The sequence below is a fragment of the Rhinopithecus roxellana genome, chromosome 1 (genome assembly GCF_007565055.1).
Source record: "Rhinopithecus roxellana isolate Shanxi Qingling chromosome 1, ASM756505v1, whole genome shotgun sequence".
NCBI lineage: Eukaryota > Metazoa > Chordata > Mammalia > Primates > Cercopithecidae > Rhinopithecus > Rhinopithecus roxellana.
The window spans coordinates 54,872,371-54,899,223 of NC_044549.1; the positions used below are offsets into that span (position 1 = coordinate 54,872,371).

Sequence of the window (26,853 nt, forward strand, 5' to 3'; positions counted from 1 at the left end):
GGCTCTACAGTCAGGCAGGGCTCAGCATATTCACAGCTCTATAAGAACCTGAGACCGACCCTGTGTTCCAGCGACATTTCCACAATTCATGCAGCACTCAGAGTCTATCTCACCCACCAAATCCAAGAAAACCCAGTTCTGTGTTGTTATTCTTAAGATATTTCACTAGAATCCAAATTCCTCAAGACCAGGGACTGTTGTCTTCCCTATTTTTTACCAACAGTGCCAAGTGTAGTAAGGTCAAAAATACAAAAGGCGTTTAATAGATACTTCCTAAATGAACAAAGTAATTTTAAAAGGGACAGCAGCTCTGCCACAGAACCTAGGAGTTCCCACCTGTCGTGGTGACCACCTTTTGCACAAGGACTCCTGCACGCTGCAAGTAGTTGATCGGAAAGTTCATGGATGGATTTGTGCTGGAGGCAGCGCTTACGCTGCCTCCCAGTGGGACATGCCGGGGCATCATGGGGATGGGGGTGGACTGTACAGGACGAACACTGGCCACAGGTTTTTCATCACCCTTCAAAGTTGGCTGCCTGTAAGAGAAAGACAAGGACACTAAAAGAGTTTGGCAGAACAACTCTTACCTTTCTCCAAAGGCTACAGAGCCTCTCTAGGCTGCCCCATTCTACACCATCAGTTGCTGCTCAGAGAAGGATCAGAAGAATCTGCAGGGTGTGGTTAATTCAAAAGGAGACTAGAAGGCAGGACTCAATTGCAGCAAAAGAGGCAGAAGGATAAAATCTGTCAAAGTCTAAGGATAATCAGATGCTGGTGGAATAATATTTTCTGGACACGCAAGACAGTATTTGCTCCTCTAGAACCTGGACTATCTACACTAGGAGTTAGTCCCTAAAGGGAAGTCAGGAAGCTGTCAAGATGCAATAAGGCAGGAAAAGTTCTCCTGACCACAGCGTATGTTAAGTTGAGATGGGCAGAATTTTCCCCACTCACCCATGGAAAATGGGCCATGTAATGACACATGTTTAGGTGATCCTAAAAAACAGTCTGTCCCAACTTTAAACATCTTTACTTTCTCTCTGAAACCGTGAGTCTCAATAAGTAATACAGACACCTCTCTCTCTCTTCTGCATTACTTTTCATTGAGTTCATCCTAGCTCCAGCCTGGACCAACCCTCAAAGTGCCCCTCCAGTCATGACAACAACACAAGCAGCAGCTGCCAAAGCACTATGTACAAAAGCCAGGCTTCTACTGATTTAAGATTTTTGAAAAGTCCCTGTCTACAAGCTTTCTTCAGTCTGCATCTTTTGTCTTTGGGCCTGGGGCCGGGGGGACGGGGTGTGGAAACCCTTGGACTGATACATTCTTCCTCATCTGACTGAAGATTGGCACATAAAATAACACTTTTATACCACTCTGCTGTTGGAGCTGGTCTGCATGACTCCTCAATCACATTGCTCTTAGGTTTTTAAAGGCCCCTTTGGTCAGCCCCTTGTCCCTGTGGACCTCCAACTTCCCAGATGGGCCCCAGACCTGTGCTATCTGGCCTGTTTCCCCAATGTCTTCCTAGGATGGTTTGGCAGGAGTTAGAGGCCCTGGTCAGGTATCAATGTAACAGAAACCCAGCCCAAGCCTCATACCCTGCAGGGGCTAAGACTAAGAATTTGGGTAAGAAGTGTTCCTCACATGTACCCATGTGGACAAAAAAAAAAAACTCAGCAGGATCATGAACTCATCAAATGCTGTGAGAAGCTGGTGCCCCCATAGGGCCAGAACTAAGCCAGAAACAAAGCTGACATCTCCTTATAGCCAGCCTGGACCATTTGTCACATCTTCTCTCCATGTGGCTTTTCTCTCACTGGGCTCAGATTTAGTCCACTCCTGATGTTACACAGAAAAGCCCAAAAAAGGGGGGCGGGGGGAAGAGGGGGACGCTGGTAGAGGAAAAGAGAAGAGACCATTCCTGAGCAATACTATCTTGGGAAATGACAGAAATAAAGTCTGAAACTTTTGAAAGAGAGTGACTTTCTCTTTTGAGATTGGGTCCCACTATATTGCCAAGGCTGGTCTCCAATTACTGGAGTTTCCGCCCAGAGATCCACCGTTAGTCTGACGGGCTTCCCTTTGTGGGTAACCCACCCTTTCTCTCCAGCTGCCCTTAACATTTTTTCCTTCCTTTCAACCTTGGTGAATCTGACAATTATGTGTCTTGGGGTTGCTCTTCTCGAAGAGTATCTTTATGGTGTTCTCTATATTTCCTGAATTTGAATGTTGGCCTGCCTTGCTAGGTTGGGGAAGTTCTCCTGGATAATATCCTGAAGAGTGTTTTCCAATTTGGTTCCATTCTCCCTGCCACTTTCAGGTACACCAATCAAGCATAGATTTGGTCTTTTCACATAGTCCCATATTTCTTGGAGGCTTTGTTCGTTTCTTTTTACTCTTTTTCTCTAAACTTCTCTCGCTTCATTTCACTCATTTGATCTTCAATCACTGATACCCTTTCTTCCAGTTGATCAAATCGGCTACTGAAGCTTGTGCATGCGTCACATAGTTCTCATGCCATGGTTTTCAGCTCCATCAGGTCATTTAAGGTCTTCTCTACACTGTTTATTCTAGTTAGCCATTTGTCTCATCTTTTTTCGAGGTTTTCAACTTCCTTGCAATGCATTTGAACATCCTCCTTTACCTCAGAGAAGTTTGTTATTACCGACCTTCAGAAGCCTACTTCTGTCAATTTGTCAAAGTCATTCTCTGTCCAGCTTTGTTCTGTTGCTGGCAAGGAGCTGTGATCCTTTGGAGGAGAAGAGGTGCTCTGGTTTTTAGAATTTTCAGCTTTTCTGCTCTGGTTTCTTCCCATCTTTGTGGTTTTATCTACCTTTAGTCTTTGATGCTGGTGACCTACAGATGGGGTTTTGGTGTAGATGACCTTTTTGTTGATGTTGATGCTATTCCTTTCTGTTTGTTAGTTTTCCTTCTAACAGTCAGGTCCCTCAGCTGCAGGTCTGTCAGGGTTTGCTGGAGGTCCACTCCAGACCCTGTGTGCCTCGGTATCACCAGCGGAGGCTGCAGAACAGCAAATATTGCTGCCTGAACCTTCCTCTGGAGGCTTCGTCTCAAAGGGGCACCTGGCTGTATGACGTGTCAGTCAGCCCCTACTGGGAAGTGTCTCCCAGTTAGGCTACACGGGGGTCAGGGACCCTCTTGAGGAGGCAGACTGTCCGTTCTCAGAGCTCAAACATTGTGCTGGGAGAACCATTGCTCTCTTCAGAGCTGTCTGACAGGGACATTTAAGTCTGCAGAAGTTTCTGCTGCCTTTTATTCAGCTATGCCCTGCCCCCAGAGGTGGAATCTACAGAGGCAGGCAAGCCTGGTTGAGCTGTGGTGGGGTCCACCCAGTTGGAGCTTCCAGACTGCTTTGTTTACCCATTCAAGCCTCAGCAATGGTGGACACCCTTCCCCAAGCCAGGCTGCCGCCTTGCAGTTCGATCTTGGAGTGCTGTACCAGCAGTGAGCAAGGCTCCGTGGGCGTGGGACCCACTGAGCCAGGCATGGGATATAATCTCCTGATGCGCCATTTGCTAAGACCATTGGAAAAGCGCAGTATTTGGGTAGCAGTGTACCAATTTTCCAGGTACAGTCCGTCACGGCTTCCCTTGGCTAGGAAAGGGAAATCCCCAGACCCCTTGTGCTTCCCAGGTGACGCGATGCCCTGCCCTGCTTTGGCTCACCCTCTGTGGGCTGCACCCACTGTCGAACCAGTTCCAATGAGACGAACCAGGTACCTCAGTTGGAAATGCAGAAATCACCTGTCTTCTGCATCAATCATGCTGGGAGCTGCAGCTTGTTTGTTTTTAACATGAGAATCTTAATAAGGAAAAAAAATTTTAGGCTGGGCATGGTGGCTCACGCCTGTAATTATGACATTTTGGGAGGCTGATATGGAAAGATCACTTGAGCCCAGGAGTTCAAGACCAGTCTGGGCAACACAGTGAGACCTCATCTCGACTAAAAGAAAAAAAAAAATTTTTTTTTTTTTTTTTTGAGACAGAGTTTCGCTCTTGTTGCCCAGGCCAAAGTGCAATGGCACGATCTTGGCTCACCATAACCTCTGCCTCCTAGGTTCAAGCAATTCTCCTGCCTCAGCCTCCCAAGTAGCTGGGATTACAGGCACATGGCACCACACCCAGCTAATTTTTGTATTTTTAGTAGAGATGGGGGTTTCTCCGTGTTGGTCAAGCTGATCTTGAACTCCCGACCCCAGGTGATCTGCCCGCCTCAGCCTCCCAAAGTGCTGAGATTACAGGTGTGAGCCACTGTGCCCAGCCAAAAAATTTTTTTTAATTAGTCAGGCATGGTGATGCACACCTGTAGTCCCAGCTACTTGGGAGGCTGAGGTGTGAGGATCACTTGAGCCCAGCAGGTCGAGGCTGCAGGGAGCTGTGATTGCACCCCTGCACTCCAGCCTAGGCAACAGAGTAACACCCTGTCGCAAAAAAAGAAAGAAAATTTAAATCTATTCCCATCAAATAATTATTTTTAATTCAAGATAATCAAATAATTAAAAATGCAAACTACTGAATCAGGTAGCAGATCTGATCAGTAAGTGGAGGGTGAGAGCTGTGAGGCACTCTCTTGAAATTAAAAAAAAAAAATTAAACCTAGATAACTATTCTGTAATATCTTACAAGGAGCCTCTCTCTCTGCTTAGCAGTTGGCTTCTATTCTGTTAATATTCTGAACAACTCTAGATGTTGTACTCAAAAAAGAGATTTTTTGGTTCCAGATCATGGCACAGACATAGAATGAAATCCCCTTAGGAGCAGCAGAATTCCCTGACTATAATCCGAGAGAACAGATCCTTCATCCTTGAACATCACTGCTAAGTGAGGCCTAGAACTAAGGTGCTAGGGGTAAGATGCACCTGTGTGGAATGGCTGGGCCTCTTTTTGGGAAGTTTTATCCCCGACTCCTACCCAGGTGTCCAGAAGGACTCTCCTGGGTCATGGACCAGCAGCTCACTTTTCCAGCTAGGGCAGTCAAAACCAGAACCATTCAAAACACCAGGGCTGCTGAACTACTTTCACACCTACCCTAGAGCAGAGCCTGTCAATTCACAGCAGTCAAGGAACAAGTTGTAGGCTCTGCTTTTGTTTAAAATATGAACAAGTTGAAAGGTGTTTGTGCCCGGCCCAGCAGGAGATCCTCCCCTTTCTGGCCATAATGGTATACCCAACATACCGCCTGGGCATCATCGCAAGGGTTCCAGGAAGCATCAACTCACCAGTTTCTCTGGCTGAAGGCGGGGATGCTGGTCAGGCTCTGATCACTGGCAGGGTAATACTGCGCATACGATGGGCGGGTATAGGGGACTGATGTGCGTTTGTCTTCCTCATAGCTTTTCTTTGCTGCTTTTTTCTCAGCCTTGGTTAGCTTGTGATCCTTTCGGTTCAGGAGCAATGACTCATGCTCGAAAGGCTCCTGGGGACACAGGAGGATGTTGATTTAGTTATCAACATGGCTGATGGATAATGAGCCTTACTTTAAGACCAAGAAAAGAGCTGGCTGTCTCCAGCACTAGTGAAGAGACTGCTCATAAATACACAGGCTGGTTTACTGTCTTTCTGTCAAGAGTGTAATTTATAGCTCTAACCTAGTACCAGCTTTAGACATCAAAGCCTGCCTTCCCTATCAAAAGAATGGGGGAGTTCAGATAATTAACAAACTACATTTTTAGAAATTTCCCCTCTCTTTCTGCTAAGAAGACTCACACTGGTCAAATTATTATACATGGCTAACCTTAGCACTCCCAGGACCAGATTAGGGGAGGGGGTAAGTGGTTGGGGAAAGGGAGGGGGACTGAGTGGGGCAAGAAAAAGAAGCCCTTGAGTCCAAGTCACCTGCATGAAACATCACCTTGGATGAAGAAAACAAGCTTATAAGACAAGCCTCCCTTGACAGAGAGACTCCCACTCCGGGGACTGCATGCATACCAAGTTCTTACCTTGGTGATGAGGTGAGGGTACTTCAGACAGGCCAGTTGCAGGACTGACTCCTTGATCCCCTTTATGTTCAAGGAAACTTGGGGAGCTGGCTCCTTCTCAACAAAGTGCAGTAGGTTTTCCACCTCTTTCCGGGTAAAGTTCAGCATTGGATTTAGATCATCCACCACCCGATCTAGAAGGATAAAAACATGGAGAAAGTCAGCACACCGCATTAAAAACTGTAAAGGTCAACAGAGAGAAGTAGCATAACTGTCACTAATAATGAAAAGTCATCCCATATCTGAAAGTCAAAGACTAGGTCTGAGGTTCTGGTGACACTGGAAACATCATATAAAGGGAGAACTTGTATAACGAGCTTGGTTGTTATCACTAAACTCACCTTCAACAAGTTGAGGTCAATTACCTTTTAAGCAATTTGAATCAGAATGAGATAGGAGGAAATGATGGTTTTCTTGAAGCCTGCCTGTGTTCCCATATCCTGCTCCTCCTCTCCCACCCTTGATACTAAAAGGCTGTATAGATGTGCCTCTCTGAAGTCTGGAAGATGGCCCACCTGACATGCCCTGCTTGGAAATCTGACGGTCATAGATCTTCTTTTCTAGAGTGTAATCAGCCACAAGGCGATAGATGTAACAGGGCTTTTTCTGGCCATAACGGTATACCCGACATACTGCCTGGGCGTCATGGCAAGGGTTCCAGGAAGCATCAAACACCACCACTCGGTTGGCACCAATCAGATTCACACCCAAGCATCCGGCCCTTTAAAAGACAAGCCAACAATCACAGAGTCTTTAGTCTTAAAAAAGGTTTTCAAATCAGTTTTGCCTTCTGTGACTTCTACCCCAATATTACTCTGTCCTAAGCCCTAAGCACAACATACTCAAGGATTCTGCTGTCCTGCTGATAAACAGTGCATTCCTCAAGCACTGAAAATTGTGCCCTGAAATCCAACATGAAAGTGTCTACCAGCTCAGAAAGAAAACTTACTCTCCTCTTCTCTGTACCAAGTAAGGCCCCCACATCCTGGCCTTGGAGTGATGTTCTTTGGTGAGGGGAAACTTCTGCACACAGATGTTTCCACTATTTTTAGTCTAACAGCTTAGGAGAATGACTGGCTCACAGCCTGCCAAGGGCATTATGATGGCAGAAGGCGGCACAGCCTTCAAGCTGCTTGGCATGAGACAATGCCATCAGCTTTTTACATTTACCTTGCATTTTCTCCTTTTTAAAGCACCTTCACATTCACCACATCATCTAAGCCTCATAACACTCCTGAGAGAAAAGCCAATTAAAACCCTTGTGTATTTTTTGTTGCTGTTGTTTGTTTTTTTCAAAAATGAGACAGGGTCTCACTCTGTTGCTCAGGCTGGAGTGTAGTGACTCAATCAGAGCTCAATGCAGCTTCAACCTCTCAGATTCAAGCCATCCTCCTGCCTCTGCCTCCCAAGCAGCTGGGACCACAGGTGCATGCCACCACACTCAGCTAATTGTTTGATTTTTTGTAGAGACAAGGTCTTAGTACGTTGCCCAGGGTGGTCTTGAACCCCTGGGTTCAATCAATCCTCCCACCTTGGCCTCCCAAAGTGCTGGGGTTACAGGCATAAGCCACAACCATTGTTAATGAAGGTCTCAAAAAACTTTATGATACTATCATGACTGCCCTGCTAACATAATTTCCTTTTGAAGTCCCCTCTCTGACCCCAAAAACAATTACAAACCTAAGCTGATCTCTTCTGAGTGAACTTGGAGTTTTAGGGTAGCAGCCCAGGTGGCCAACAGCCTGTACAGATTCCTTTGACCTCGCCTCTTGGGATCCACTCACCTTGTAGAAAGAAGGAACAGCCAGGTGGTGAGGTTGCTGGGATCATTGAACTGATTAATGAGCCGCTCCCTCTCAAAGGCAGGGGTGCTACCATCTAGCCCTAGGAGGAAGGAAAACCATAAGAAGTGGATATATTAGAGCAAGGATATACAGCAAAATCACTGGGCAATGTTTTAAAGAGCAAAACAAACAGAAACACAACAATGCTCAGATCTCACCCCTTGGACATATCATGGGCCTATAGTAGGTAAGGCCCAGGCATCTATAATTTGAAAATATCCCCAGGTGATTCTCAGGTGCACCATGGATTATAAACTACATTTCTCCCCTTTAGTTCTTAGGTCAATTCTAAAGCCAAGAATCCTAGACTTCAGAGTGTATAGTAATCACCTAGGGTATTTGGAAAATACTGGCTCAAGGTGACCTCTCTGCCTCAGTCTTGTGAGTCCTGGTGAGTGCAGAAGGACTAAGAGTTTGTGTTTTGATATGGATTATGTTCCTCCACTAGGAATCTGCATTTTTAACAAGCTCCTGAGGCTAAGAACTTGCTGTAAGGAGACATAAAGGAAATACATCTGGAACAGTAGGATGAAACACATGAATGAAAGGCGGGAAGCTCAAAAGAGGGAGAAAAAATAGCCTTTAGGGCCGGGTGCAGTGGCTCACACCTGTAATCCCAGCACTTTGGGAGGCCAAGGTGCGCAGATCACGAGGTCAAGAGATTGAAACCATCCTGGCCAACATGGTGAAACCCTGTCTCTACTAAAAATACAAAAATTAGCTGGGCGTGGTGGCCTGTGCCTGTAGTCCTAGTACTTGGGAGGCTGAGGCAGGAGAATCGCTTGAATCTGGGAGACGGAGGCTGCAATGAGCTGAGATCGCGCCACTGCACTCCAGCCCGGCAACAGAGTGAGACTTTGTCTCCAAAAAAAAAACTTCAGTTAAGAAACATAAATAGTAAGGGCAACACTTATCATCTTGAGTAAATAGCAAAATTAAGGGCATGAAATACCACATGGAAAACTAACTGAATTACTACTGTTGTAGGAAGCAACAGTTTAATTGCTTGGTACTGGGGTTCTATGTCAGGACCCAACCTACCTTTCCAACCTGAGTTCCAACAGTTTCCAAGCACAGCTCACCACTGAGTTATAGGGCAAGCTCTGAGCCACACCTTGTGCTGGGGGTCTTCCTGCTACTCCCTGAACCTCCAGCTCTCTAAATCCTTCCATTAGGGCAGTGGAATGAGGGCGATTTCTCCACACTCCCACTCCCCACGGGATATTTGGCAATGTCTGGAGATATTTTTGGTTGTCAAGACTGAGAGATACTACTGCCATCTAGTGAGTAGAAACCAGGGATGCTATTAAATGTCCTATAATATACAGGACAGCCCCTCAAAACAAAGAATTATCTGGCCCAAATGTCAGCAGTGCTGAGGTCTGTATTTCTCAACTTTTTTTTCATTACCACCCCACTAAGGAATGACTTTTTTTCCCCAATGACACTATGTTCTCCATGAAATTTAATACCACAGATATACTGTTTATCTGTTTATGTACTGTATGTATATCTGTGACTTACACATTTTAAAAGTTAAGATTTCCACCCCCTGCTCAAAAAAAAAAAAGTTCATCCCCTTAAAGTATTATCTCCCCCACAGAGAATGCATGATCTAGGCTTGTGTTCACTCTGATCTTTCAGCCTGGAATGATCCTCAGGCAACAATAGCCCTGTATATTCAAATCCTCCCCATTTTTGAGACGCCTTGGCCAATCATCCTCACCAGAGCGATTCTATCCTCCTTAGAACCCCAGTTAGGGCACTCAATTGTTCTTGAATTGTCACATCTCAGATGAAGAGAAGGCCTATGCCTTCTATTTCTCTATACTCTCCCATCTCTCTCAATCCCCCAGCCCCTAGTACGGTACCCTGTACGCAACGGCTGGCTCTTAGTATCCCCCTGCTCCTTGGCTAATCACAAATATTCCTATGCATTTGATGGAGTGGAGAAAAAGAAAAGAGAGAGAAGGAAAGGAAACCCTTAAGCAGACCTTGCCAAGGCTTCAAGAACAACGCAACAATGAACTCACGGAAGTAGCTAATGTTTCGAACCCACTTCTGTGCTCCTTGCCCCTCGGCACCAGGTGGACAGGGTACTTCTCGTTTTCCAAGGAATTCCTCAATGAGAGCCAAGGTGGAAAGGCTCTGGCTGAAATGGAAAACATTTCGTTCAGATAGCTCCCAGAATCGAGGGAACACTGTTCCCAACAGGTTCATACTCTTGTACAACTTTCTGATAATGGGAGCTCCACAACCTAGCACTGGTAAGAGGTAACTCTAGGCTGGGCACGGTGGCTCAAGCCTACAATCCCAGCACTTTGGGAGGCCAAGGCAGGTGGATCACTTGAGGTCAGGAGTTCAAGACCAGCCTGGCCAACATGGCAAAACCCCATCTCTACTAAAAATACAAAAATTAGCTGGGTGTGGTGGCACATGCCTGTAATCCTAGCTATTTGGGAGGCTGAGGCAGGAGAATCACTTGAACCCAGGAGGCGGACGTTGCCGTGCAGGATCACGTCATTGCACTCCAGCCTGGGCAACAAGAGTGAAACTCTGTCTCAGAAAAAAGAAAAAAAAAAACGAGGTAACTCTCGGTTCGGCACAGTGGCTCACGCCTGTAATCCCAGCACTTGGGAGGCCAAGGTGGGTGGATCACCTGAGGTCAAGAGTTCGAGGCCAATCTGGCCAACATGATAAAACCCCATCTCTACTAAAAATCCAAAAATAATTAGCCTGGCATGGTGGCACGTGCCTGTAGTCCCAGTTACTTAGGAGGCTGAAGCAGGAGAAACGCTTGAACCTGGGAGGTGGAAGATGCAGTGAGCCAAGATCGCGCTACTGCACTCTAGCCTGGGCAAGAAGAGTGAAACTCCATCTCAAAAAAAGAAAAAAGAAAAAGAAAGAGGCAACTCTACCAAGAACAACCAAGGGTATCCTTCCTAGCACATAATGGGAGCAGAGTCATCCACATACTTATGACTACCACCACACTGAAAAAATACTCTCTTCATTCTTCACTTCCACAATTGAAAGTTTCTGGGGTTTAGCTCAATGCAGAGTAACAAATAGCATTTAGCATTAAACACTACCACTGCATGAATATACATCAGATATGATTATGGGTTTTACTAGAGACAAAATCACTCAACTGCTTCCAAGATATTATGAGAGCCAGTGTCCTTAGAAGTGATCCATAAAATCAACACTAGGCTCTCCCCAAGCTAGAATCACTGCTGTCCTCTCAAGGTGTGTCACATATGGAAGCCCTCACTCTGAGGCTCCTGAGCCAGGCTCCTGCCACTTGGTTCTTCTTGGAGCATAATCTGGTCAGATTATAAAGGAGGAGAAGCAATCAACTTCATTTTCCTGGGGAGTCAAGTCTTTTTTTTTTTTTTTTTTTTTTTTTTTTTTTTTTTTTAAGACGGAGTCTCGCTCTGTCGCCCGGGCTGGAGTGTAGTGGCCGGATCTCAGCTCACTGCAAGCTCCGCCTCCCGGGTTTACGCCATTCTCCTGCCTCAGCCTCCGCAGTAGCTGGGACTACAGATGCCCGCCACCTCGCCCGGCTAGATTTTTGTATTTTTTTAGTAGAGACGGGGTTTCACCGTGTTAGCCAGGATGGTCTCGATCTCCTGACCTCGTGATCCGCCCGTCTCGGCCTCCCAAAGTGCTGGGATTACAGGCTTGAGCCACCGCGCCTGGCCAGGAGTCAAGTCTTAATGAGACTCAAAGCTCTAGCCAGATTGAGAATATAACTTGGAGCAAACTACATCACTTATTTGGCTTTATAGACAAAGCTTAAAACTAAAATAAAAGGTTGGGGAGGGATAGAAGATTAAACCAAGGGTCAGCAAACATTTTCCGTAAAAGGACAGATAGCAAATATTTTAGGCTTTCTTGGCCACATAAGAGTCTCTGTCGCATATTCTTTGTATGTTTTTTATAACGCTTTAAAAATGTGAAAACTATCCTTAGCTCTCAAAGTAAACAAAAACAGGCCAGAATTTGAAAGATTAGACTCCAATGCTAACCTAGGGTTCTAAATTGTTCTCTGTGGAGAAATCAAATTGGGCAATGAAAGAAACTCCAGGAGACAGACAACATGCAAGAAGGTCCTCACCATAAGCACTTGTTGGGGGGGGGGGGGGATGGCCTTGGTCTTGTTCTGTGGTGGTTTTGTCATTCTTTACCATAGACACACAGCCTCAACTGGAAGTTTCTCATCCTACCTAAACACAAGGATCTTGTCCCCAAGCTTCACACTTTCCTCAATCAGGTGGAAAAGCAGTACCATCTTGGGAGAGTTTTCTAAGACTCCAGTCTGGTAATTAGTCAGAAGGTCCTTGGCCTGCAAGAGAGAAACAAGGCAGCTTGGAGCAGGTGCAAGGTCAGATCACTAGAAATAAAATTCTTTCCTTCCAAGGCAGCAGCTCACTGGCCACCTTTGTAATTCCATAAAGAGACCCTAGCTGTGCATCCCCACCCTTTCCCCAGGCAGGACATGCACCACCCCTTCTCAGCAATAGTTTATGGTTCCTGAAGGATTTGTTTGACTTACCCATTCATATGTGACGATGTTGTTGCCTCGCTCCTGGAAAGGGTTGAAGCCAACACCCTGTAGGAACTTGCTATTGGTTGCCTCTCCCATTGAGGAAGCCAAGGGGCTATCCTCTCCCTTGCCTTTTGTTCCCTGTGGTGGACAGCGGGCACTGGTCCCCGCAGAGCCAAGTTCTTCCACGTCTAGGTCTTGCTCATTGGCCAAGCTTTCCTTCTGAAGGGCTTCATACAGCACATCAGGGTGATTCCAGATCTGAGGTTCAAGGAAAGGGAGAGGGGACACAGGACAAAGAACAATCCAAGGGTGTCCCAGGAAGTCTGGAAACACATACTTGCTCAAACACACACGTCCCACAGTAAACACTGTCACACCAAAAATTAAAGTCAGAGCCCTTCACAGCCAAAGAGCCTGCATATTTGTTTTCTTTTTTTTTTTTTTCAGAGACGGAGTCTTGCTCTGTGGCCTGGGCTGGAGTGCAGTGGCCGGATCTCAGCTCACTGCAAGCTCCGCCTCCAGGGTTGACGCCATTCTCCTGCCTCAGCCTCCCGAGTAGCTGGGACTACAGGCGTCCGCCACCTCGCCCGGCTAGTTTTTTGTATTTTTTAGTAGAGACAGGGTTTCACCACGTTAGCCAGGATGGTCTCGATCTCCTGACCTCGTGATCCGCCCACCTTGGCCTCCCAAAGTGGTGGGATTACAGGCTTGAGCCACCACGCCCGGCCTAATTGCATATTTGTTTTCATTACCAGTTCTGGTCACCATGACACATGAATGGGAGCATTCATACCAGGAGCCATGCCAGTAAGTATGTTTGCTACATAATTAAAAAAGCTGTCACAAGCCTTTTTGACATTCTTATTCAAATAAGAGTAAGAATGTTCCAGTTTCACAGTGTGGCTACAGTCTGCTACTGTATAAAACTATAGAAAAAAATGTATCTGACTTATAGTAGACCAATCACATATCATTTCAGGGAGTATTCCTAGCAAGAGTTGAGAACTCCCAGGAGAAGAGAGGCAAGGAAGAAGGAAGGATGCAGTGACATCAAAGCATCATCATAGACCATGTTTGCCTTAGTTTCCTGGCCTTGACCCAGCACTGTGGCTATAAAAGAAATATTTGGAAACCCCTCCTATTCCCAGACACATACCTTCTGCTGACTTATTAAAGCAGTGGTCAATTAAGAATAATACCTAACAGGTCTGCTAAAGAGTAGCCAGAGGTAGAGGTACAAAGTCAACGAAACAGGTCCCTCAACAAAAGAATGAAAGTGATCTCAATCTGATTAGTATGGAATCCAATGGAAGGTATCCCTAATAACTTGTCTAAGCTATATATCTCTTGAATTCTGATTATGCTAGCAGTCAAAAACACACTGCCCCACAGTATTTTTCCATTATCCCCCTTGGTATAACAAGTTGTGCAGCTGAGTTGCACACTGCAGGGAGCATCAGTTACATTACACTGTGTGAATGGCACCCCCAGGAGTTATGTGGTACACAACCAGCACCTCTCTCCTTGGAGCCCCCAAACCTCCAGTGCAGTGAACTGAGGTGGCCCCTTCTCACTTTATTCTTTCTTTATTGAAGACTCTCAGTAGGAGTAACTCCCTTGGGACCATGTGTATCCTTAGTACCCATCTCAATCTTTCCTGAGGCCCCAATGCACCTTGCAACACACGCAGAATGCCTTAAGGGGGTTCAGCCCCAGCCAACCGCTGCTACCACAGTCCCGGAAGCGATCCATGAACTGCGTGTACAAATCTCGCTGGATCTTGGAGAGCCGCACAAGGATCACATTTTCTTCCTTGGCAGGGAGATGAATCTTCAGCACAGTGTGGCCTCTCCTACGGAGGCAAACAGATCAGAAATGGCAAGGTAGTGTGGCCAGGAGGGGTCAGAGCAAGATAAAAACAGAGCCTTTTGCACTTCTACCACACCTCCCTCTTGAGGATCTCAACATGCACTGCAACCTTGCAATAATGCAGAGTGGTTCAACAACCAAGAAGAAACTCACCTTAAGGATGAAAACTAACACTAAGGCAGAGTGACCTGTCCCAGGTCATGTCTGACTGCATGACAGAGACAGGGGAACCTGAGGTTCTTACTTTAATTTGGGCTGCCTCTCTGAGCTTTCGCTCCATATGCCATGTTAACAAGGAAAAACGAGGGGTCTGCTTTAGACTAGCCTAAGGTAAGTCAGCAGAATGGTACCTTTTACTTGCTTCTCTCAGCAAGTAAGAGAGGTGTCTCCAGTACCTTTAAAGATAATTTTTGAGAGAAGCACTTCTAGGCCAAACTTTCAGAGAATTGAAACAGTGGATATCCACCATCTGCTAGCTTGTCACAGGAAGCAAAGTTTTACTACTGCCCCAGGGAAGGGGCCCTCCTACTCCAACACCCTACCCTGTATAACAGGCTTGGCATGCCCTTGGCAACAGGGCGCTCTGAAAATTCAGGAAGCAGGACCCTGAGGATGGCTCACCTCTGCACAAAGCCCTCCAGAAGACTGTGCAAGACATGGCTCCGGTACCGCATGAGGCGGACGTCCTGAGGTGTGCTGTCAATACATTGCCCGTTCAGGATAGGGCGTTCAAACATGTTGCTGAACTCCTGCCGGGTGCCAAGGAAGTCTGGGCGCACAAAGTCCACCATGCACCAGTACTCAATGAGGTTGTTTTGCAGAGGGTACCCAGTCAGCACCACCCGGCGGCGAGAGCGGATATTCTTCAGAGCCTGTGAGGTGCTGGCCTGGCAGTTTTTGATGCGGTGTCCCTCATCACAGATTACTACATCAGGACCAGGGCGGCATAAAGCCTTCTCAAACTCTAGGGAGGGAAGAGGATCCAGAGTCAGAGGGTGACAGGGCCTGCTCTTAGTCAATAATATGAGAAGTAGGGGTGCACCCTGGAGGAGACAGAAGAAATGAAGGAAGCAGGAAGCAAGAGTCAGCCCCCCTTGGTGAGAGGGTGCCAGCCATTCAAGCTCCTGGATATGACTGGTATGACTTGGTATGACACTAATCTGGCAGTTGACTCTTGCAATAAATATCCCTTTCCCCTGTTCCTTTCCTTACTTTGTTTTTCTTTATGTGAAAAGTATAACTGACTTGCATTCCTAGGGCTTGGACCAACTGGGCAGCAGAGAGAGGGACCTTACAGAGTGCCAGCCTAGGATTAAAAATGCATCTGGATGAAACCAATGGGAATAATCCAGACACTTTAGTGTGCTCTCACCATTGCCAGCGTCTTGACTCCATCTGAAGGCTGGCTGGTAGGAGCTAGCTAAAGGACAGGGTCTTCCCGCAGTTATTCTCCAGTCATTGCTAAATGGCAAATTCATCCCAGCTCTACCATAGAAGCAAACCTAAAGCAAACATAATCTCATAGATGAAGAGACTTATAAAGTGAAATGGCCTCTGAGCCCTTAAAAACTTTCTTTCCCAAATGAGCAAAGGCCCCTTAGAAGATGGAGTAGAATTAGAACTATGACAGGAATGGTTTTCACTAAAAGCAACTGGGATACATTCTTTTTTATAAATTCACAAACAATAGTATTACTACTTTATCTTTATATTAGTGATTTAAACACTTTATATTTTCTTCATGCTTTCTCAGAACATCTCTAGAAAGTGGTAAAGGAAATGGTTACTATTCCAACTGTTCTGTGAGAGAAACAGGGACAGACGAACAGAGGAATCTCCCCCAAGCCAGTGTGTGGCCTGGCCTAACCATAACTGCACAGCTGGCAGAGAAAGCAGTACCTTCTAAGAGCCATTGGAAGTCATCCTACTCAACTTGGGAACCAGGATTTTTGATCCATGGTAACAATTCACATTAATAATGCACTTTACATCTGACTAGGTGCTATTAGTAGACATGATTTCTTTTTTCGTGAAACACCAACAAGAGTATTCCTGGGATAGGCTGCCCACCTCTCCGAAACTCCTGCTGCCGATCTTCCTCATCTAGATCAATGATGACTGGGTGAGAACGTTTCTTGGTTTTCTTCGGTCTGCCTGTGGCAAATGATTTCTTCAGAGTGAGGAGTCTGTACATCTCGTACCCCATCAGCAGCACCCCACCCTCTGACACCCAATCAGCCATCACTTTAGCACGAGATGCCATCGTCCTGCAAGGTAAACAGAGAAAACTGTGTGAGATGTGAATTATATCTCAAGAATTATTGTTTCCACTGCTCCCAAGGAAGAATTGCTCACAATCAAAGCTGTGTTGATGTACATTCAGAACTTCTTATTACCAAAGATTTCATGTGGCAGCAAGCACAGGGCTAGCCTACCACCCAAGGACCTCCCATCATCCCAGAGAAACTAATTGCACTCAGGATGAACTGGATCATTGATGGTTGTTAAACAACAAGAAACATAGCAATTCAACTACATAAGGCAACAGAAAATGACAATCCCCTTGGATATTCAGGCATGACTACAACTCAACATTTGAAGGAGCATTTCAATCCCATGATAAATACAAGGTCACAGAAGGAAGGGCAAATTCTGCAGTTTACTTGCCTGGGCTCAAGTGAATAAAGAGCCACAAACAGTAAAGAGGAAAGAGAAGAGTTACCAGATGACCCTCAGTAAGTCACTCCACTTCCAAACACCAGAGCCCTCACTGTATTTCATTGATTGCATGTGGACTAAAAGTCCTGAAATCTAAGAAAGCAGAGCAACCACCTGTGAGGTCAACTCATCATCTCCTCATTTTTATGTGCGTGTCCAAACATCACAAAAGGCACCCTCTGCAAAAAATACAGTAAGTCTACCTTCTCAATTATCCGTACCACTGAGGGGAAAGGTTAGCATATAGAGCTGGTTTGTTGGACCAAGAAATAGCTTTAGACTTTTGGAAATCAGGTTGACTTTATGGCATACATAGATAGATAATTTTATTTAAATCTAAAACAAAGCGAGACTTACACCTTTCAAAGCTTTGGGAGTTGTACCATTAAAGGTCAACTGCAGACCAGTGCTTAAGTGACTGATTAGGTTTTTAAGAAAAGTGAAATGTAATAAGTAAAAAATTAGACAGTAGAGGCCAGGTACGGTGGCTTACGCTGTAATCCCAACACTCTGGGAGGACAAGGCACGTGGATCACCTGAGGTCAGGAGTTCGAGACCAGCCTGGCCAACATGGCAAAACCCTGTCTCTACTAAAAATACAAAAATTAGCCGGGCATGGTGGTAGGCGCCTGTAAACCCAGCTACTCGGGAGGCTGAGGCAGGAGAATCACTTGAACCCGGGAGATGGAGGTTGCAGTGAACTGAGATCGTACCACTGCACTCCAGACTGGGTGACAGAGCAAGACTCCGTCTCAAAAAAAAAAAAGTGACAGTGGAAAGATCCATTGTTTCGTGTTGAATTTTACTACAATATGCATGGGGAAAATATGACCATCCCCACATATTTTTCAAGATATAAAAGCCTCCTAAAGCAGAACATAGGAAATTTCTCAGGCTACTTAACTCTGGCTTTCCTGAAAAGCTAGGTAAGGAAAAAAATGAGTAGCAAGAACAGAGAAAGTGACACATCAAGAAACCAAAACAAATCTGGATGCATGGGCTACATACTCAAAGAGACTGCCTTAACATCAGATCCCAGACAGAAGTCTAACAGGAAAGGGGCAGAGAGGAAAGGGCAGGCCACCTACTTGTGTTCATCATTTAAGATGTGAACTTTAAAGAACCGAGGCTGGACTTCTTCAGGCTTGTTGTCAGCCGGGAGGGCTTCAGGAGGTGGAAGCCACATGTTGAACTCTGCCAGCCAATTCTGAAGAGTATTAACCTATTAGAAAGCCAAGTCCAAAAAGAGAGTTTTATGGAACAAACTCAGAGCTGAGCTCATCAAGCCTTTTGGTGCCCAATAAAGGCATTAACGCAGAGCTCTTCAGAGGAATGACTTAAGTGGTGCCTTCCCAAAAACTCTTACCGGCACAATGGCAAGGACTGTTTTGGCTGGCGTGTGGCGGAAGAGGACATCGACGAAAGAGATCACTTGCAAAGTTTTCCCCAGACCCATGCTGTGGGCCAGAATACAGCCAAAGCCACTGCTGGTCTTAAACCTCTCCAGGGATTCCACCAAGTTATCGTAAAGGAACCGGATTCCGCCAATCTGACAAGGGACAAAGACAAATGTCAGAGGGGCTCAAAAAGATGAAGGCTCCAGTTTTTACTCACTTTGTAATTAGTTAAGAATTAAGTAAATGAGAAGGCATTATAATAGATAGCAGGTGTGGATGGCCATAGAAGATTCCCTGTACCTTGACTGGTCTATTTGCTGGTGACAGTCCTCTTGGAAAAAACAGAAAAGCATTCACTAGTACAGCGTAATGCCCCATGTAATGCATGAATCAGTAGTGTCAAATTCCTGACGGGATCTTTCAGTCTGGTTTCCCTCAGCGTTGGAAAGCTCACCCTCTTAAGGCAGCCCATTCCATAGGAGTAGTTTTTTGGTTTTTGTTTTTGTTTTTGAGACAGAGTCTCGCTCTGTCACCCAGGCTGGAGTGCAGTGGTACTATCTCGGCTCACTGCAACCTCTGCCTCCCAGGTTCAAGCGATTCTCCTGGCTCAGCCTCCAGAGTAACTGGAACTACATGCATGCGCCACCATGCCCAGCTAATTTTTGTATTTTCAGTGGAGACAGAGTTTCATCATGTTGGCCAGGCTGGTCTTGAACTCCTGACCTCAGGTGACCTGCTTCCCCTCGGTCTCTCAAAGTGCTAGGATTACAGGCATGAGCCACTGCGCCCAGCCACATAGGAGTAGTCCTTATTGCTAAGAGTTCTTTTTTTTTTTTTTGAGACGGAGTTGCGCTCTGTCGCCCAGGCTGGAGTGCAATGGTGCGATCTCAGCTCACTGCAACCTCCCATCTCCCAGGTTCAAGCAATTCTCCTGCCTCAGCCTCCAGAGTAGCGGGACTACAGGTACGCACCACCATGCCCACCTAATTTTTGTATTTTTAGTAGAGACGGGGTTTCACCATGTTGGCCAGGATGGTCTCAATCTCCTGCCCTGGTGATCTGCCCGCCTCGGCCTCCCAAAGTGCTGGGATTACAGGTGTGAGCCACCGCGCCCGGCCTGTTAAAGAGTTCTTAAGGCTGGGCTCGATGGCTCATGTCTGTAATCCTAGAGCTTTGGGAGGCCACGGTGTGCAGATTACCTGAGGTTGGGGGTTCAAGATCATCCAGGCGAACATGGTGAAACCCCGTCTCTACTAAAAATACAAACGATTAGCTGGCTACAGTGGCGCACAACTGTAATCCCAGCTACTTGGGAAGCTGAGGCAGGAGAATCATTGAGCCTGGGAGGCAGAGATTGCAATGAGCCAAGATTGTGCCACTGCACTCCAGCCTGGGCTACAGAGCGAGACTTCATCTCAAAAACAACAACAGCAGCAGAGTTTTTAAGCTGAGTTATGCACAATAGCCAAAATATGTAATCAACCCAAGTGTCCATCAGTGGAAGAAAGGATAAAGAAAATGTGGTGCCTATGCACAATGGAATATTATTCAGCCATGAAAAATGAAATCCTGTTATTTGCAGCAACATGGATGGAACTGGAGGTCATTATGTTAAATGAAACCCGCCAGGCACAGAAAGACAAATATCACACATTCTCACTCATGTGGGAGAGCTAAAAAAGTCAATCTCATGGAAGTAGAAAATAGAATGGTAATTACCAGAGGCTGGGAAGGGAGAGCAGGGGGAGGAAGAGATGTTGGTTAATGGGTACAAAAATACAGTTAGCTAGGTCAGGCATGGTGGCTCATGCCTGTAATCCTAATGCTTTGGGAGGCCAAGGCAGGAGGATCACTTGAGCTCAGGAGTTCAAAAACAGACTAGGCAACACAGTGAGACCTCATCTCTACAAAAAAATTAAAAATTAGCTGGGCATGGTGGCATGAGTCTATAGTCCCAGTTATTCAGCCTGAGTTGGAGGATCACCTGAGCCCAGGAAGTGAAGGCTGCAGGGAGTCACAATCACTGCACTCCAGCCTGGGTGACAGTGAAAGAGTCTGTCTCAAAAACAAAAAGTTCTCAGCCAGGCACAATGGCTTATGCCTGTTATCCCAGCACTTGGGGAGGCTGAGGCGGGTGGATCACTTGAGCTCAGGAGTTCAAGATGAGCTTGAGCAACATGGTGAAACCTCATCTCTACAAAAAAAAAAAAAAAATTAGCTGGGTGTGGTGGTATAGGCCTATAGTCCCGGCTACCTGGGAGGCTGAGGAGGGAGGATCACTTAAGCCAGGGAGGTCAAGGCTGCAATGAGCAGACATTGTGCCACTGCACTCCAGCCTGAGCAACAGAGCAAGACCCTGTCTCAGAAAAAAAAAAAAAAAAAAAAGTTCTTAATTGTAAACTGAGTCAATGTCTGTCTTCATGGAACTTTTACTCACCAGTCCTGGTTCCAGGGTCTGGATCAACACAAACTTCTCTACTCCCTCCTATCAGAAAGTCCCTCCATCTTCTGACTCTCACATCTCTTCTAGATACAGACCTTCCTAATCAAAGCACTGCTCGCCAGAGAGCACCTCAGTCGTGGGATCCCACAGAAAGAGGCTCAAATTATTAGGTCAAGAGATCCAGTGCTTTCTACAGGGTAGGGCAAACCTGAAGCTTGTCTCTTCCCTTTCCCCATCCCTTCCTATTCATCAGGAATCCTGAAGCATCAACTGTTAGAAGGAAGTAGCAGGTCTTTCCAATAGCTGAACAAGCTGCTCTTGGTACCAAACAAGTACTTCACAGGCTGTGATGCTAATAACCACCAGCAGGCAATGTTCACAACAAGGAAACAAAATGGAAAAGGAGAAACAGTCAAGGTTTGCTGTACCTGATGAGGTTTCACAGCCCGTGCCAACTGTGGGGCAAGGAAGACATTTTCCTCCTCTGGAGGGTGGTTTAGGTTGACAAGGACCCGCCCAAGGGCATCACGCTGGTTTAAGACATCATTGACATGGGTGCCACCCTTCTCTTCTTCCTCGTCGTCTTCACTGACAGACTCACTGCTGTCCACAATGTGCAGAGTGTCCTCCTCTCCAGAGCTCAGTTCTATCACCTCTGAGACAGCAAAAAAGCAAAACCAAAAATCCAGGGAGTGAAGGTAATTTACTGCACACAGTCAGAGCAGAAGACTACAGAAACTTAAAGTTAGAACTTCTCATCACTTATTAAAATTTTGACTTTTACTATTTCTCTCTTTCAGCTCAAGTTAAGACAAGCAAAAAACTTACATTTACCAATGAGACACAGGGAAATCAGTCAAAGCCACATCCCAAACTGAATGAGGAAGGACTGGACTCTTTTCGAAGTACAGTCAATCTCAGCATGAACACCAGGTCGGAAGAAAGGGAGTCACCTGGTTTCATCTTACCATCTCGACTGCTTTTTTCATCCTCACTGCCACTGCTACTGTCCAAACAAATGACTTCCTGGGCCAAGACCCGAGGAGGCAGTTGGGGACCATCACTTGCTCTTAAAGCAATTTCCTCTAGGAAAAGCAAAATGGAAGGGAACGATGTCAAGACCACATTTGGCTCTAACATATTTCCCAAAACAATTCACCACCCTTTTTCTTTTATAGCTTTCTTGGGGAGTATCCACCGAGAAGAGAAACAGAGCCCATCTCAAAAACCTCAGCCCTCCTTCCAAATTCCCTTTCTCTACTGGTTTTTCCTTCCTGCTATCCACCTGACCACTAGAAAAGGTCCCAATCCTTTGGCAAGTTAAAATCCAAAGTTATGAGAAAAAATCTAGATAAAACCTATTTAAAGAGTACATTTTTATTCATTTTAGCTTTTAAGATGATTTTCTTCTGATTGTGTGCTCTCAAGAAGCTGAATGACTTTAAAGGATTCCTGAGAGGCCACAATCATTTTATTTTTATTTACTTATGTATTTATTTTTGAGATGGAGTCTCACTCTGTCGCCTAGGTTGAAGTACAGTGGCGCAATCTCAGCTCACTGCAACGTCCACCTCCCTGGTTCAAGCTATTCCCCCTGCCTCAGACTCCTAGTAGCTGGGATTACAGGTGCACGCCACCACACCTGGCTAATTTTTTTTTTATTTTTAGTAGAGATGGGGTTTCACCATGTTGGCCAGACTGGTCTCAAACTTCTGACCTCAGGCAATCCGCCTGCCTCGGCCTCCCATAGTGCTGGGATTACAGGCGTGAGCCACAGCCCCCAGCCAAGAGGCCACAATCTTATTCCAGATCTGCTTTTGACCACTGTGTGCACCTAGGGCTTCTTCCTCCTGAAGCAAAGGGCCTTCACTGCCATGTCCACTGCTTACCAGGGAGGAATTCCAGCGGAACAGTAGGAATAGGGGCTGCATAATCTTTCCTCTGCTGCTCCAGGCGCTTCCTTCTTTCCAACTCTTCTTGCTGTGCTGCTTTGGTAACAGGCTCCAATTGATCCTCCCGGAGTAGCTTTCTAAACATTCACATAAGAGACAGCACTTGGGTTCAATTAAGATTTGGGCAATGTAATGGCAAGCTAAAGAGAGAAATAGCCATTGCTGATCTCAGAGAGTTGAGGCAGGAGAAAGAGAAGCTACATCAGCCCCACCACACCCATGCAAGGAACAGCATTAAAAAAAATAGGACATCAAGCTCAGATGGCTCTAGAAAAACATACTTTCCATATTATTTAACTCCCTGACAGATGCCTCTGCCAACTCATCTCTCCACATAACAGATCAAGAATAAACTAGAGTAATACTTGATTCACAAAGCTGAAAAGCAGTATTAAAAATAGTGTTGTTGGCCAGGCGCGGTGGTTCATGCCTATAATCCCAGCACTTTAGGAGACTGAGGCAAGTGGATCACCTGAGGTCAGGAGTTCGAGCCCAGCCTGGCCAACATGGCAAAACCCCGTCTCTACTAAAAATACAAAAATTAGCCAGGTGTGGTGGTGCACACCTGTAGTCCCAGCTACTCAGGAGGCTGAGGCAGGAGAATCGCTTGAACCTGGGAGGCAGAGGTTGCAATGAGCCAAGATTATACCACTGCACTCCAGCCTGGGTGACAGAGTGAGACTTCATCTCAAGAAAATAATAATAATAATAATAATAATAATAGTGTTGTCATGTAGAAAAGAAACTAGGATTGGCCAGGCAAAGTGGCTCATGCCTGAAATCCCAGCACTTTGGGAGGTGAAGGTGGGCAGTTCACTTGAAGCCAGGTGTTCGAGACCAGTTGAACCAACATGGCAAAATCCTGTCTCTACTACAAATACAAAAATTAGCCAGGGGTGGTGGCAGACACCTGTGGTTCCAGCTACCCAGGAGGCTGAAGCACAAGAATCGCTAGAACACGGGAGGTGGGGGTTACAGTGAGCCGAGACTGCGCCACTGCACTCCAGCATGGGCAACAGAGAGAGACTTTATCTCAAAAAAAAAAGAAATAAAAAAAAAAAAGAAAAGAAACTAAGGTTATAGGGATTTTATATTATTTTCAAACTCAGAGTAATATTTCAAGTTGTCATTATTGTTATTCTTTTTTAAGTGGAGGCAGGAGGAGAAAAAGATATCACTCATTTCCTTTCAATGGCACATATTGTTATTTGATAGAAGGAAGAACTGTTGAGGATTTGGACAGTTAAAGAAGTTCACATTTTTGCTCTTAGAAGGAGCCTTGCTTTGGGTTAGACAGTCCTCTACCATTAGAAGTTGACATCTAAGAAGATGAGAACTCAACTTGTAAAGTCTTGTTTTGAGACATAAGGAAAAATAGAGGAAAAAACCGGAAAGTCCAGCTCAGAGCACCCTATCATCTTTGGGCTGCCACCTGGGGTCTCCAGAGAGTAGAACACCCTCCCACAGTGGTCAAGGCCTTTCTCATTTTCCCTACAGTCCTCTGAAAGCCCAAGTCCAGTGATCCTGAGCTGCACCTTCACTATTAACGGAGACACACACCTGACACTTTTCTCCTTTGGAGAGAGAATTCTTCTTCCCAAATCAGTCTTTCTGCTATTGACAGCCTTAAGATGAAGGTAAAACCTCTATTCCCTTCCCTCTCCTCTTACACAGAGGACAGCTCACCGTATGTTTCTTCTCATGTGGGAGGGCTTCTGAGCTCTCTTCTTTTTGGGGTCCTCTGAGGCTAGGTTCTTGCCTTGGTGGCGCCTAAGCTGCTCTGAAGGCTCAGACTGAGATGAGGTAGTTGAAGTGCACCGCGGTGGCTGCTGCCCATCTTCTCCCAACTGGGCATGCTCAGTGCCACACATGCCTTCCAGGGATGGGTCTGAAAAACAAAGGGAAAGACATTGCTTTACAGGGGTGAGGAGGAATGAGTTTTGATGCCAGACACACCTGGCATCAAACTCAAAATCTCAACTCAGTAACTTATTAGCTGGGAATCTAAGGCAAATTATTTACATCTCTCTGAACATCAGTAGATGTATCTACAAAATGAGGATAGTGAGGCCCATACCTCAGAGCTATTGTGAGGACTGAATAGTGTGCATGCCTAGAACCAAGCCCGGCCCAGAGTAAGCCCACAACAAATGATAGCCATCACTCTTACTATAGTTTAGTGCTATGATCAGAGTGAGGAAGTTTCATGGCCTCAGAATGCTCAGAAAGGGACAATCTGAGCAGCCAGGCTCCAAATATAGCTCATAATCAGTTGTATGACTTTAAGCAAGTCCATTCACCTCTCATCTGACAACAGGAACAATATTATTCCTTTCAGTGTTGTAAAGCATTCACTCATTCAAACTTGCCAGTCATTTCATGAGGGCTTATGGCAAGCAATATCCTAGATGCTTCAAGGGATATTTCTAAGACTCCTTCCCTTCAAGAAGTTTAGAAGGTTTTGTAAGACTCCTTCCCTTCAAGAAGTTTGTGTTCTGCTTAGGGAGACAGGGCATGCACAAACACAGACTCAACATGGCAAGGTGTGCTAAATATCACAGGAAGGGCAGATCAACAGATATAAAGAACTTTAAGGTTGACGACATCACAGGAATTTGAAAGACACTAATACATGTGATGATCATGCAGGAACTATATGGGAGGTAAAATGTGAGTCAGGCCTTGAAAGATAAGCAGAATGTCTAAAGGTAATACCTTAAAAGATGGTTGGGGGCCGCGCGTGGTGGCTTATGCCTGTAATCCCAACACTTTGAGAGGCTGAGGCGGGAGGATCACCTGAGGTCAGGAGTTCGAGACCAGCCTAGCAAACATGGCAAAACCCAGTCTCTACTAAAAATACAAAAATTAACCAGGCATGGTGGCAGGTGCCTGTAATCCCAGCTACTCGGGAGGCTGAGGCAGGAGAATCACTTGAACCCAGGAGGCGGAGGTTGCAGTGAGCCAAGATCACACCACTGCACTCCAGCCTAGGCGACAGAGTGAGACTCTGTCTATTAAAAAACAAAAAAAAAAAGGTTGGGGGTCCAGGGAAGATTCCCGGCAGCGGGAATGTCATTTGTAACATCCAGTACCAGCAAGGACTGGGGTTGGAGTAGGCGGATCCATGTGCACACCCTGTCCTCAGCCTGCTGAGTAGCATTCTGTTCAATGGGTAGACAGGCTTTGAGAGTCACATAGACCACAAGCCTGTCCCCAAATTCATCAGAGCTTCCCAGACACAAGCACTACACAACCAAAAGGTCTTTCCCAAAGGTAACAGGAATTCAGAACTAGAATATAAATGCCAGAACTGAGGTGCTCTAGACAATGCCATTTGGATCTTAGGCAGGAAGGACCCAGGAGCTTTGTGGGGTTTTTTTGTTAGGTTTTTTTTTTTTTTTTTTTGAGGGGGGCAGTCAGGGGGCTGGTGGCTTATTGTTTGCTTTTAACTATAGACTTTATTTGGATTTCACCAGTTTTCCATTAATATCCTTTTTCTGTTACAGGATCCCATCCAGGATACCATGTTGCATTTAGCTGTCATATCACCTTAGTCTCCTCTAAACTATAGCAGCTTCTCAGTCTATTCTGGTCTCTCATGACCATAACACTATTTTTTAGAGACAGGGTCTTGCTCTGATGCCCAGGCTGGGCATCAGTGGCCCAATCACAGCTCACTGTAGCCTCAAACTCCTGGGCTCAAGAGATCTCTCAGTCTCGGCCTCTCAGGTAGCTGGGACTACAGGTGCATGCCATCACACCCAGCTAATTTTTTTTTTCTTTTTTGTAGAGACAAGGTCTCGATATGTTGGCCAGGCTGGTTTCAAACTCCTGGACTCAAGTGATCCTCCTGCCTCACATTTCCAATGTGCTTGGAGTACAGCCATGAGCCACTGCACCAAGCCTTACCCACTAATTTTAATGTTCATCAATGGGTCTTACCTAGAACCAATTATTACTGTAGTATGTTAATGGTGGTTTTCTATTTTCCTCTTTCCTTCTACATTTATTATTTTGGAATTTTTCTGTAGGGAAGAATTGTCCTATTGATTGATTGATTGATTGATTGGAGACGG

The 26,853-nt window shown here is 45.8% G+C and overlaps 1 protein-coding gene across 4 annotated transcripts in view; it reads right to left on the minus strand.

The window, feature by feature from the left end:
• The window catches only part of RAD54L2 (RAD54 like 2), a 123,664-nt gene that overhangs the window by 7,044 nt on the left and 89,767 nt on the right, over positions 1 to 26,853 (minus strand). For all 4 annotated transcript variants that reach the window (XM_010381604.2, XM_010381612.2, XM_030934554.1 and 1 more), the window contains 17 exons: positions 24,464 to 24,665; positions 22,715 to 22,854; positions 21,794 to 21,910; positions 21,254 to 21,480; positions 18,352 to 18,534; positions 18,074 to 18,207; positions 16,338 to 16,534; positions 14,889 to 15,231; positions 14,073 to 14,250; positions 12,405 to 12,656; positions 12,076 to 12,194; positions 9,880 to 9,998; positions 7,787 to 7,886; positions 6,518 to 6,723; positions 5,964 to 6,136; positions 5,244 to 5,440; positions 337 to 536 (listed from right to left, as the gene is read on the minus strand). In XM_010381604.2, coding sequence (XP_010379906.1) covers positions 337 to 536; positions 5,244 to 5,440; positions 5,964 to 6,136; positions 6,518 to 6,723; positions 7,787 to 7,886; positions 9,880 to 9,998; positions 12,076 to 12,194; positions 12,405 to 12,656; positions 14,073 to 14,250; positions 14,889 to 15,231; positions 16,338 to 16,534; positions 18,074 to 18,207; positions 18,352 to 18,534; positions 21,254 to 21,480; positions 21,794 to 21,910; positions 22,715 to 22,854; positions 24,464 to 24,665 — 3,087 coding nt within the window. The remainder of the gene's footprint in view (positions 1 to 336; positions 537 to 5,243; positions 5,441 to 5,963; positions 6,137 to 6,517; positions 6,724 to 7,786; positions 7,887 to 9,879; positions 9,999 to 12,075; positions 12,195 to 12,404; positions 12,657 to 14,072; positions 14,251 to 14,888; positions 15,232 to 16,337; positions 16,535 to 18,073; positions 18,208 to 18,351; positions 18,535 to 21,253; positions 21,481 to 21,793; positions 21,911 to 22,714; positions 22,855 to 24,463; positions 24,666 to 26,853) is intronic.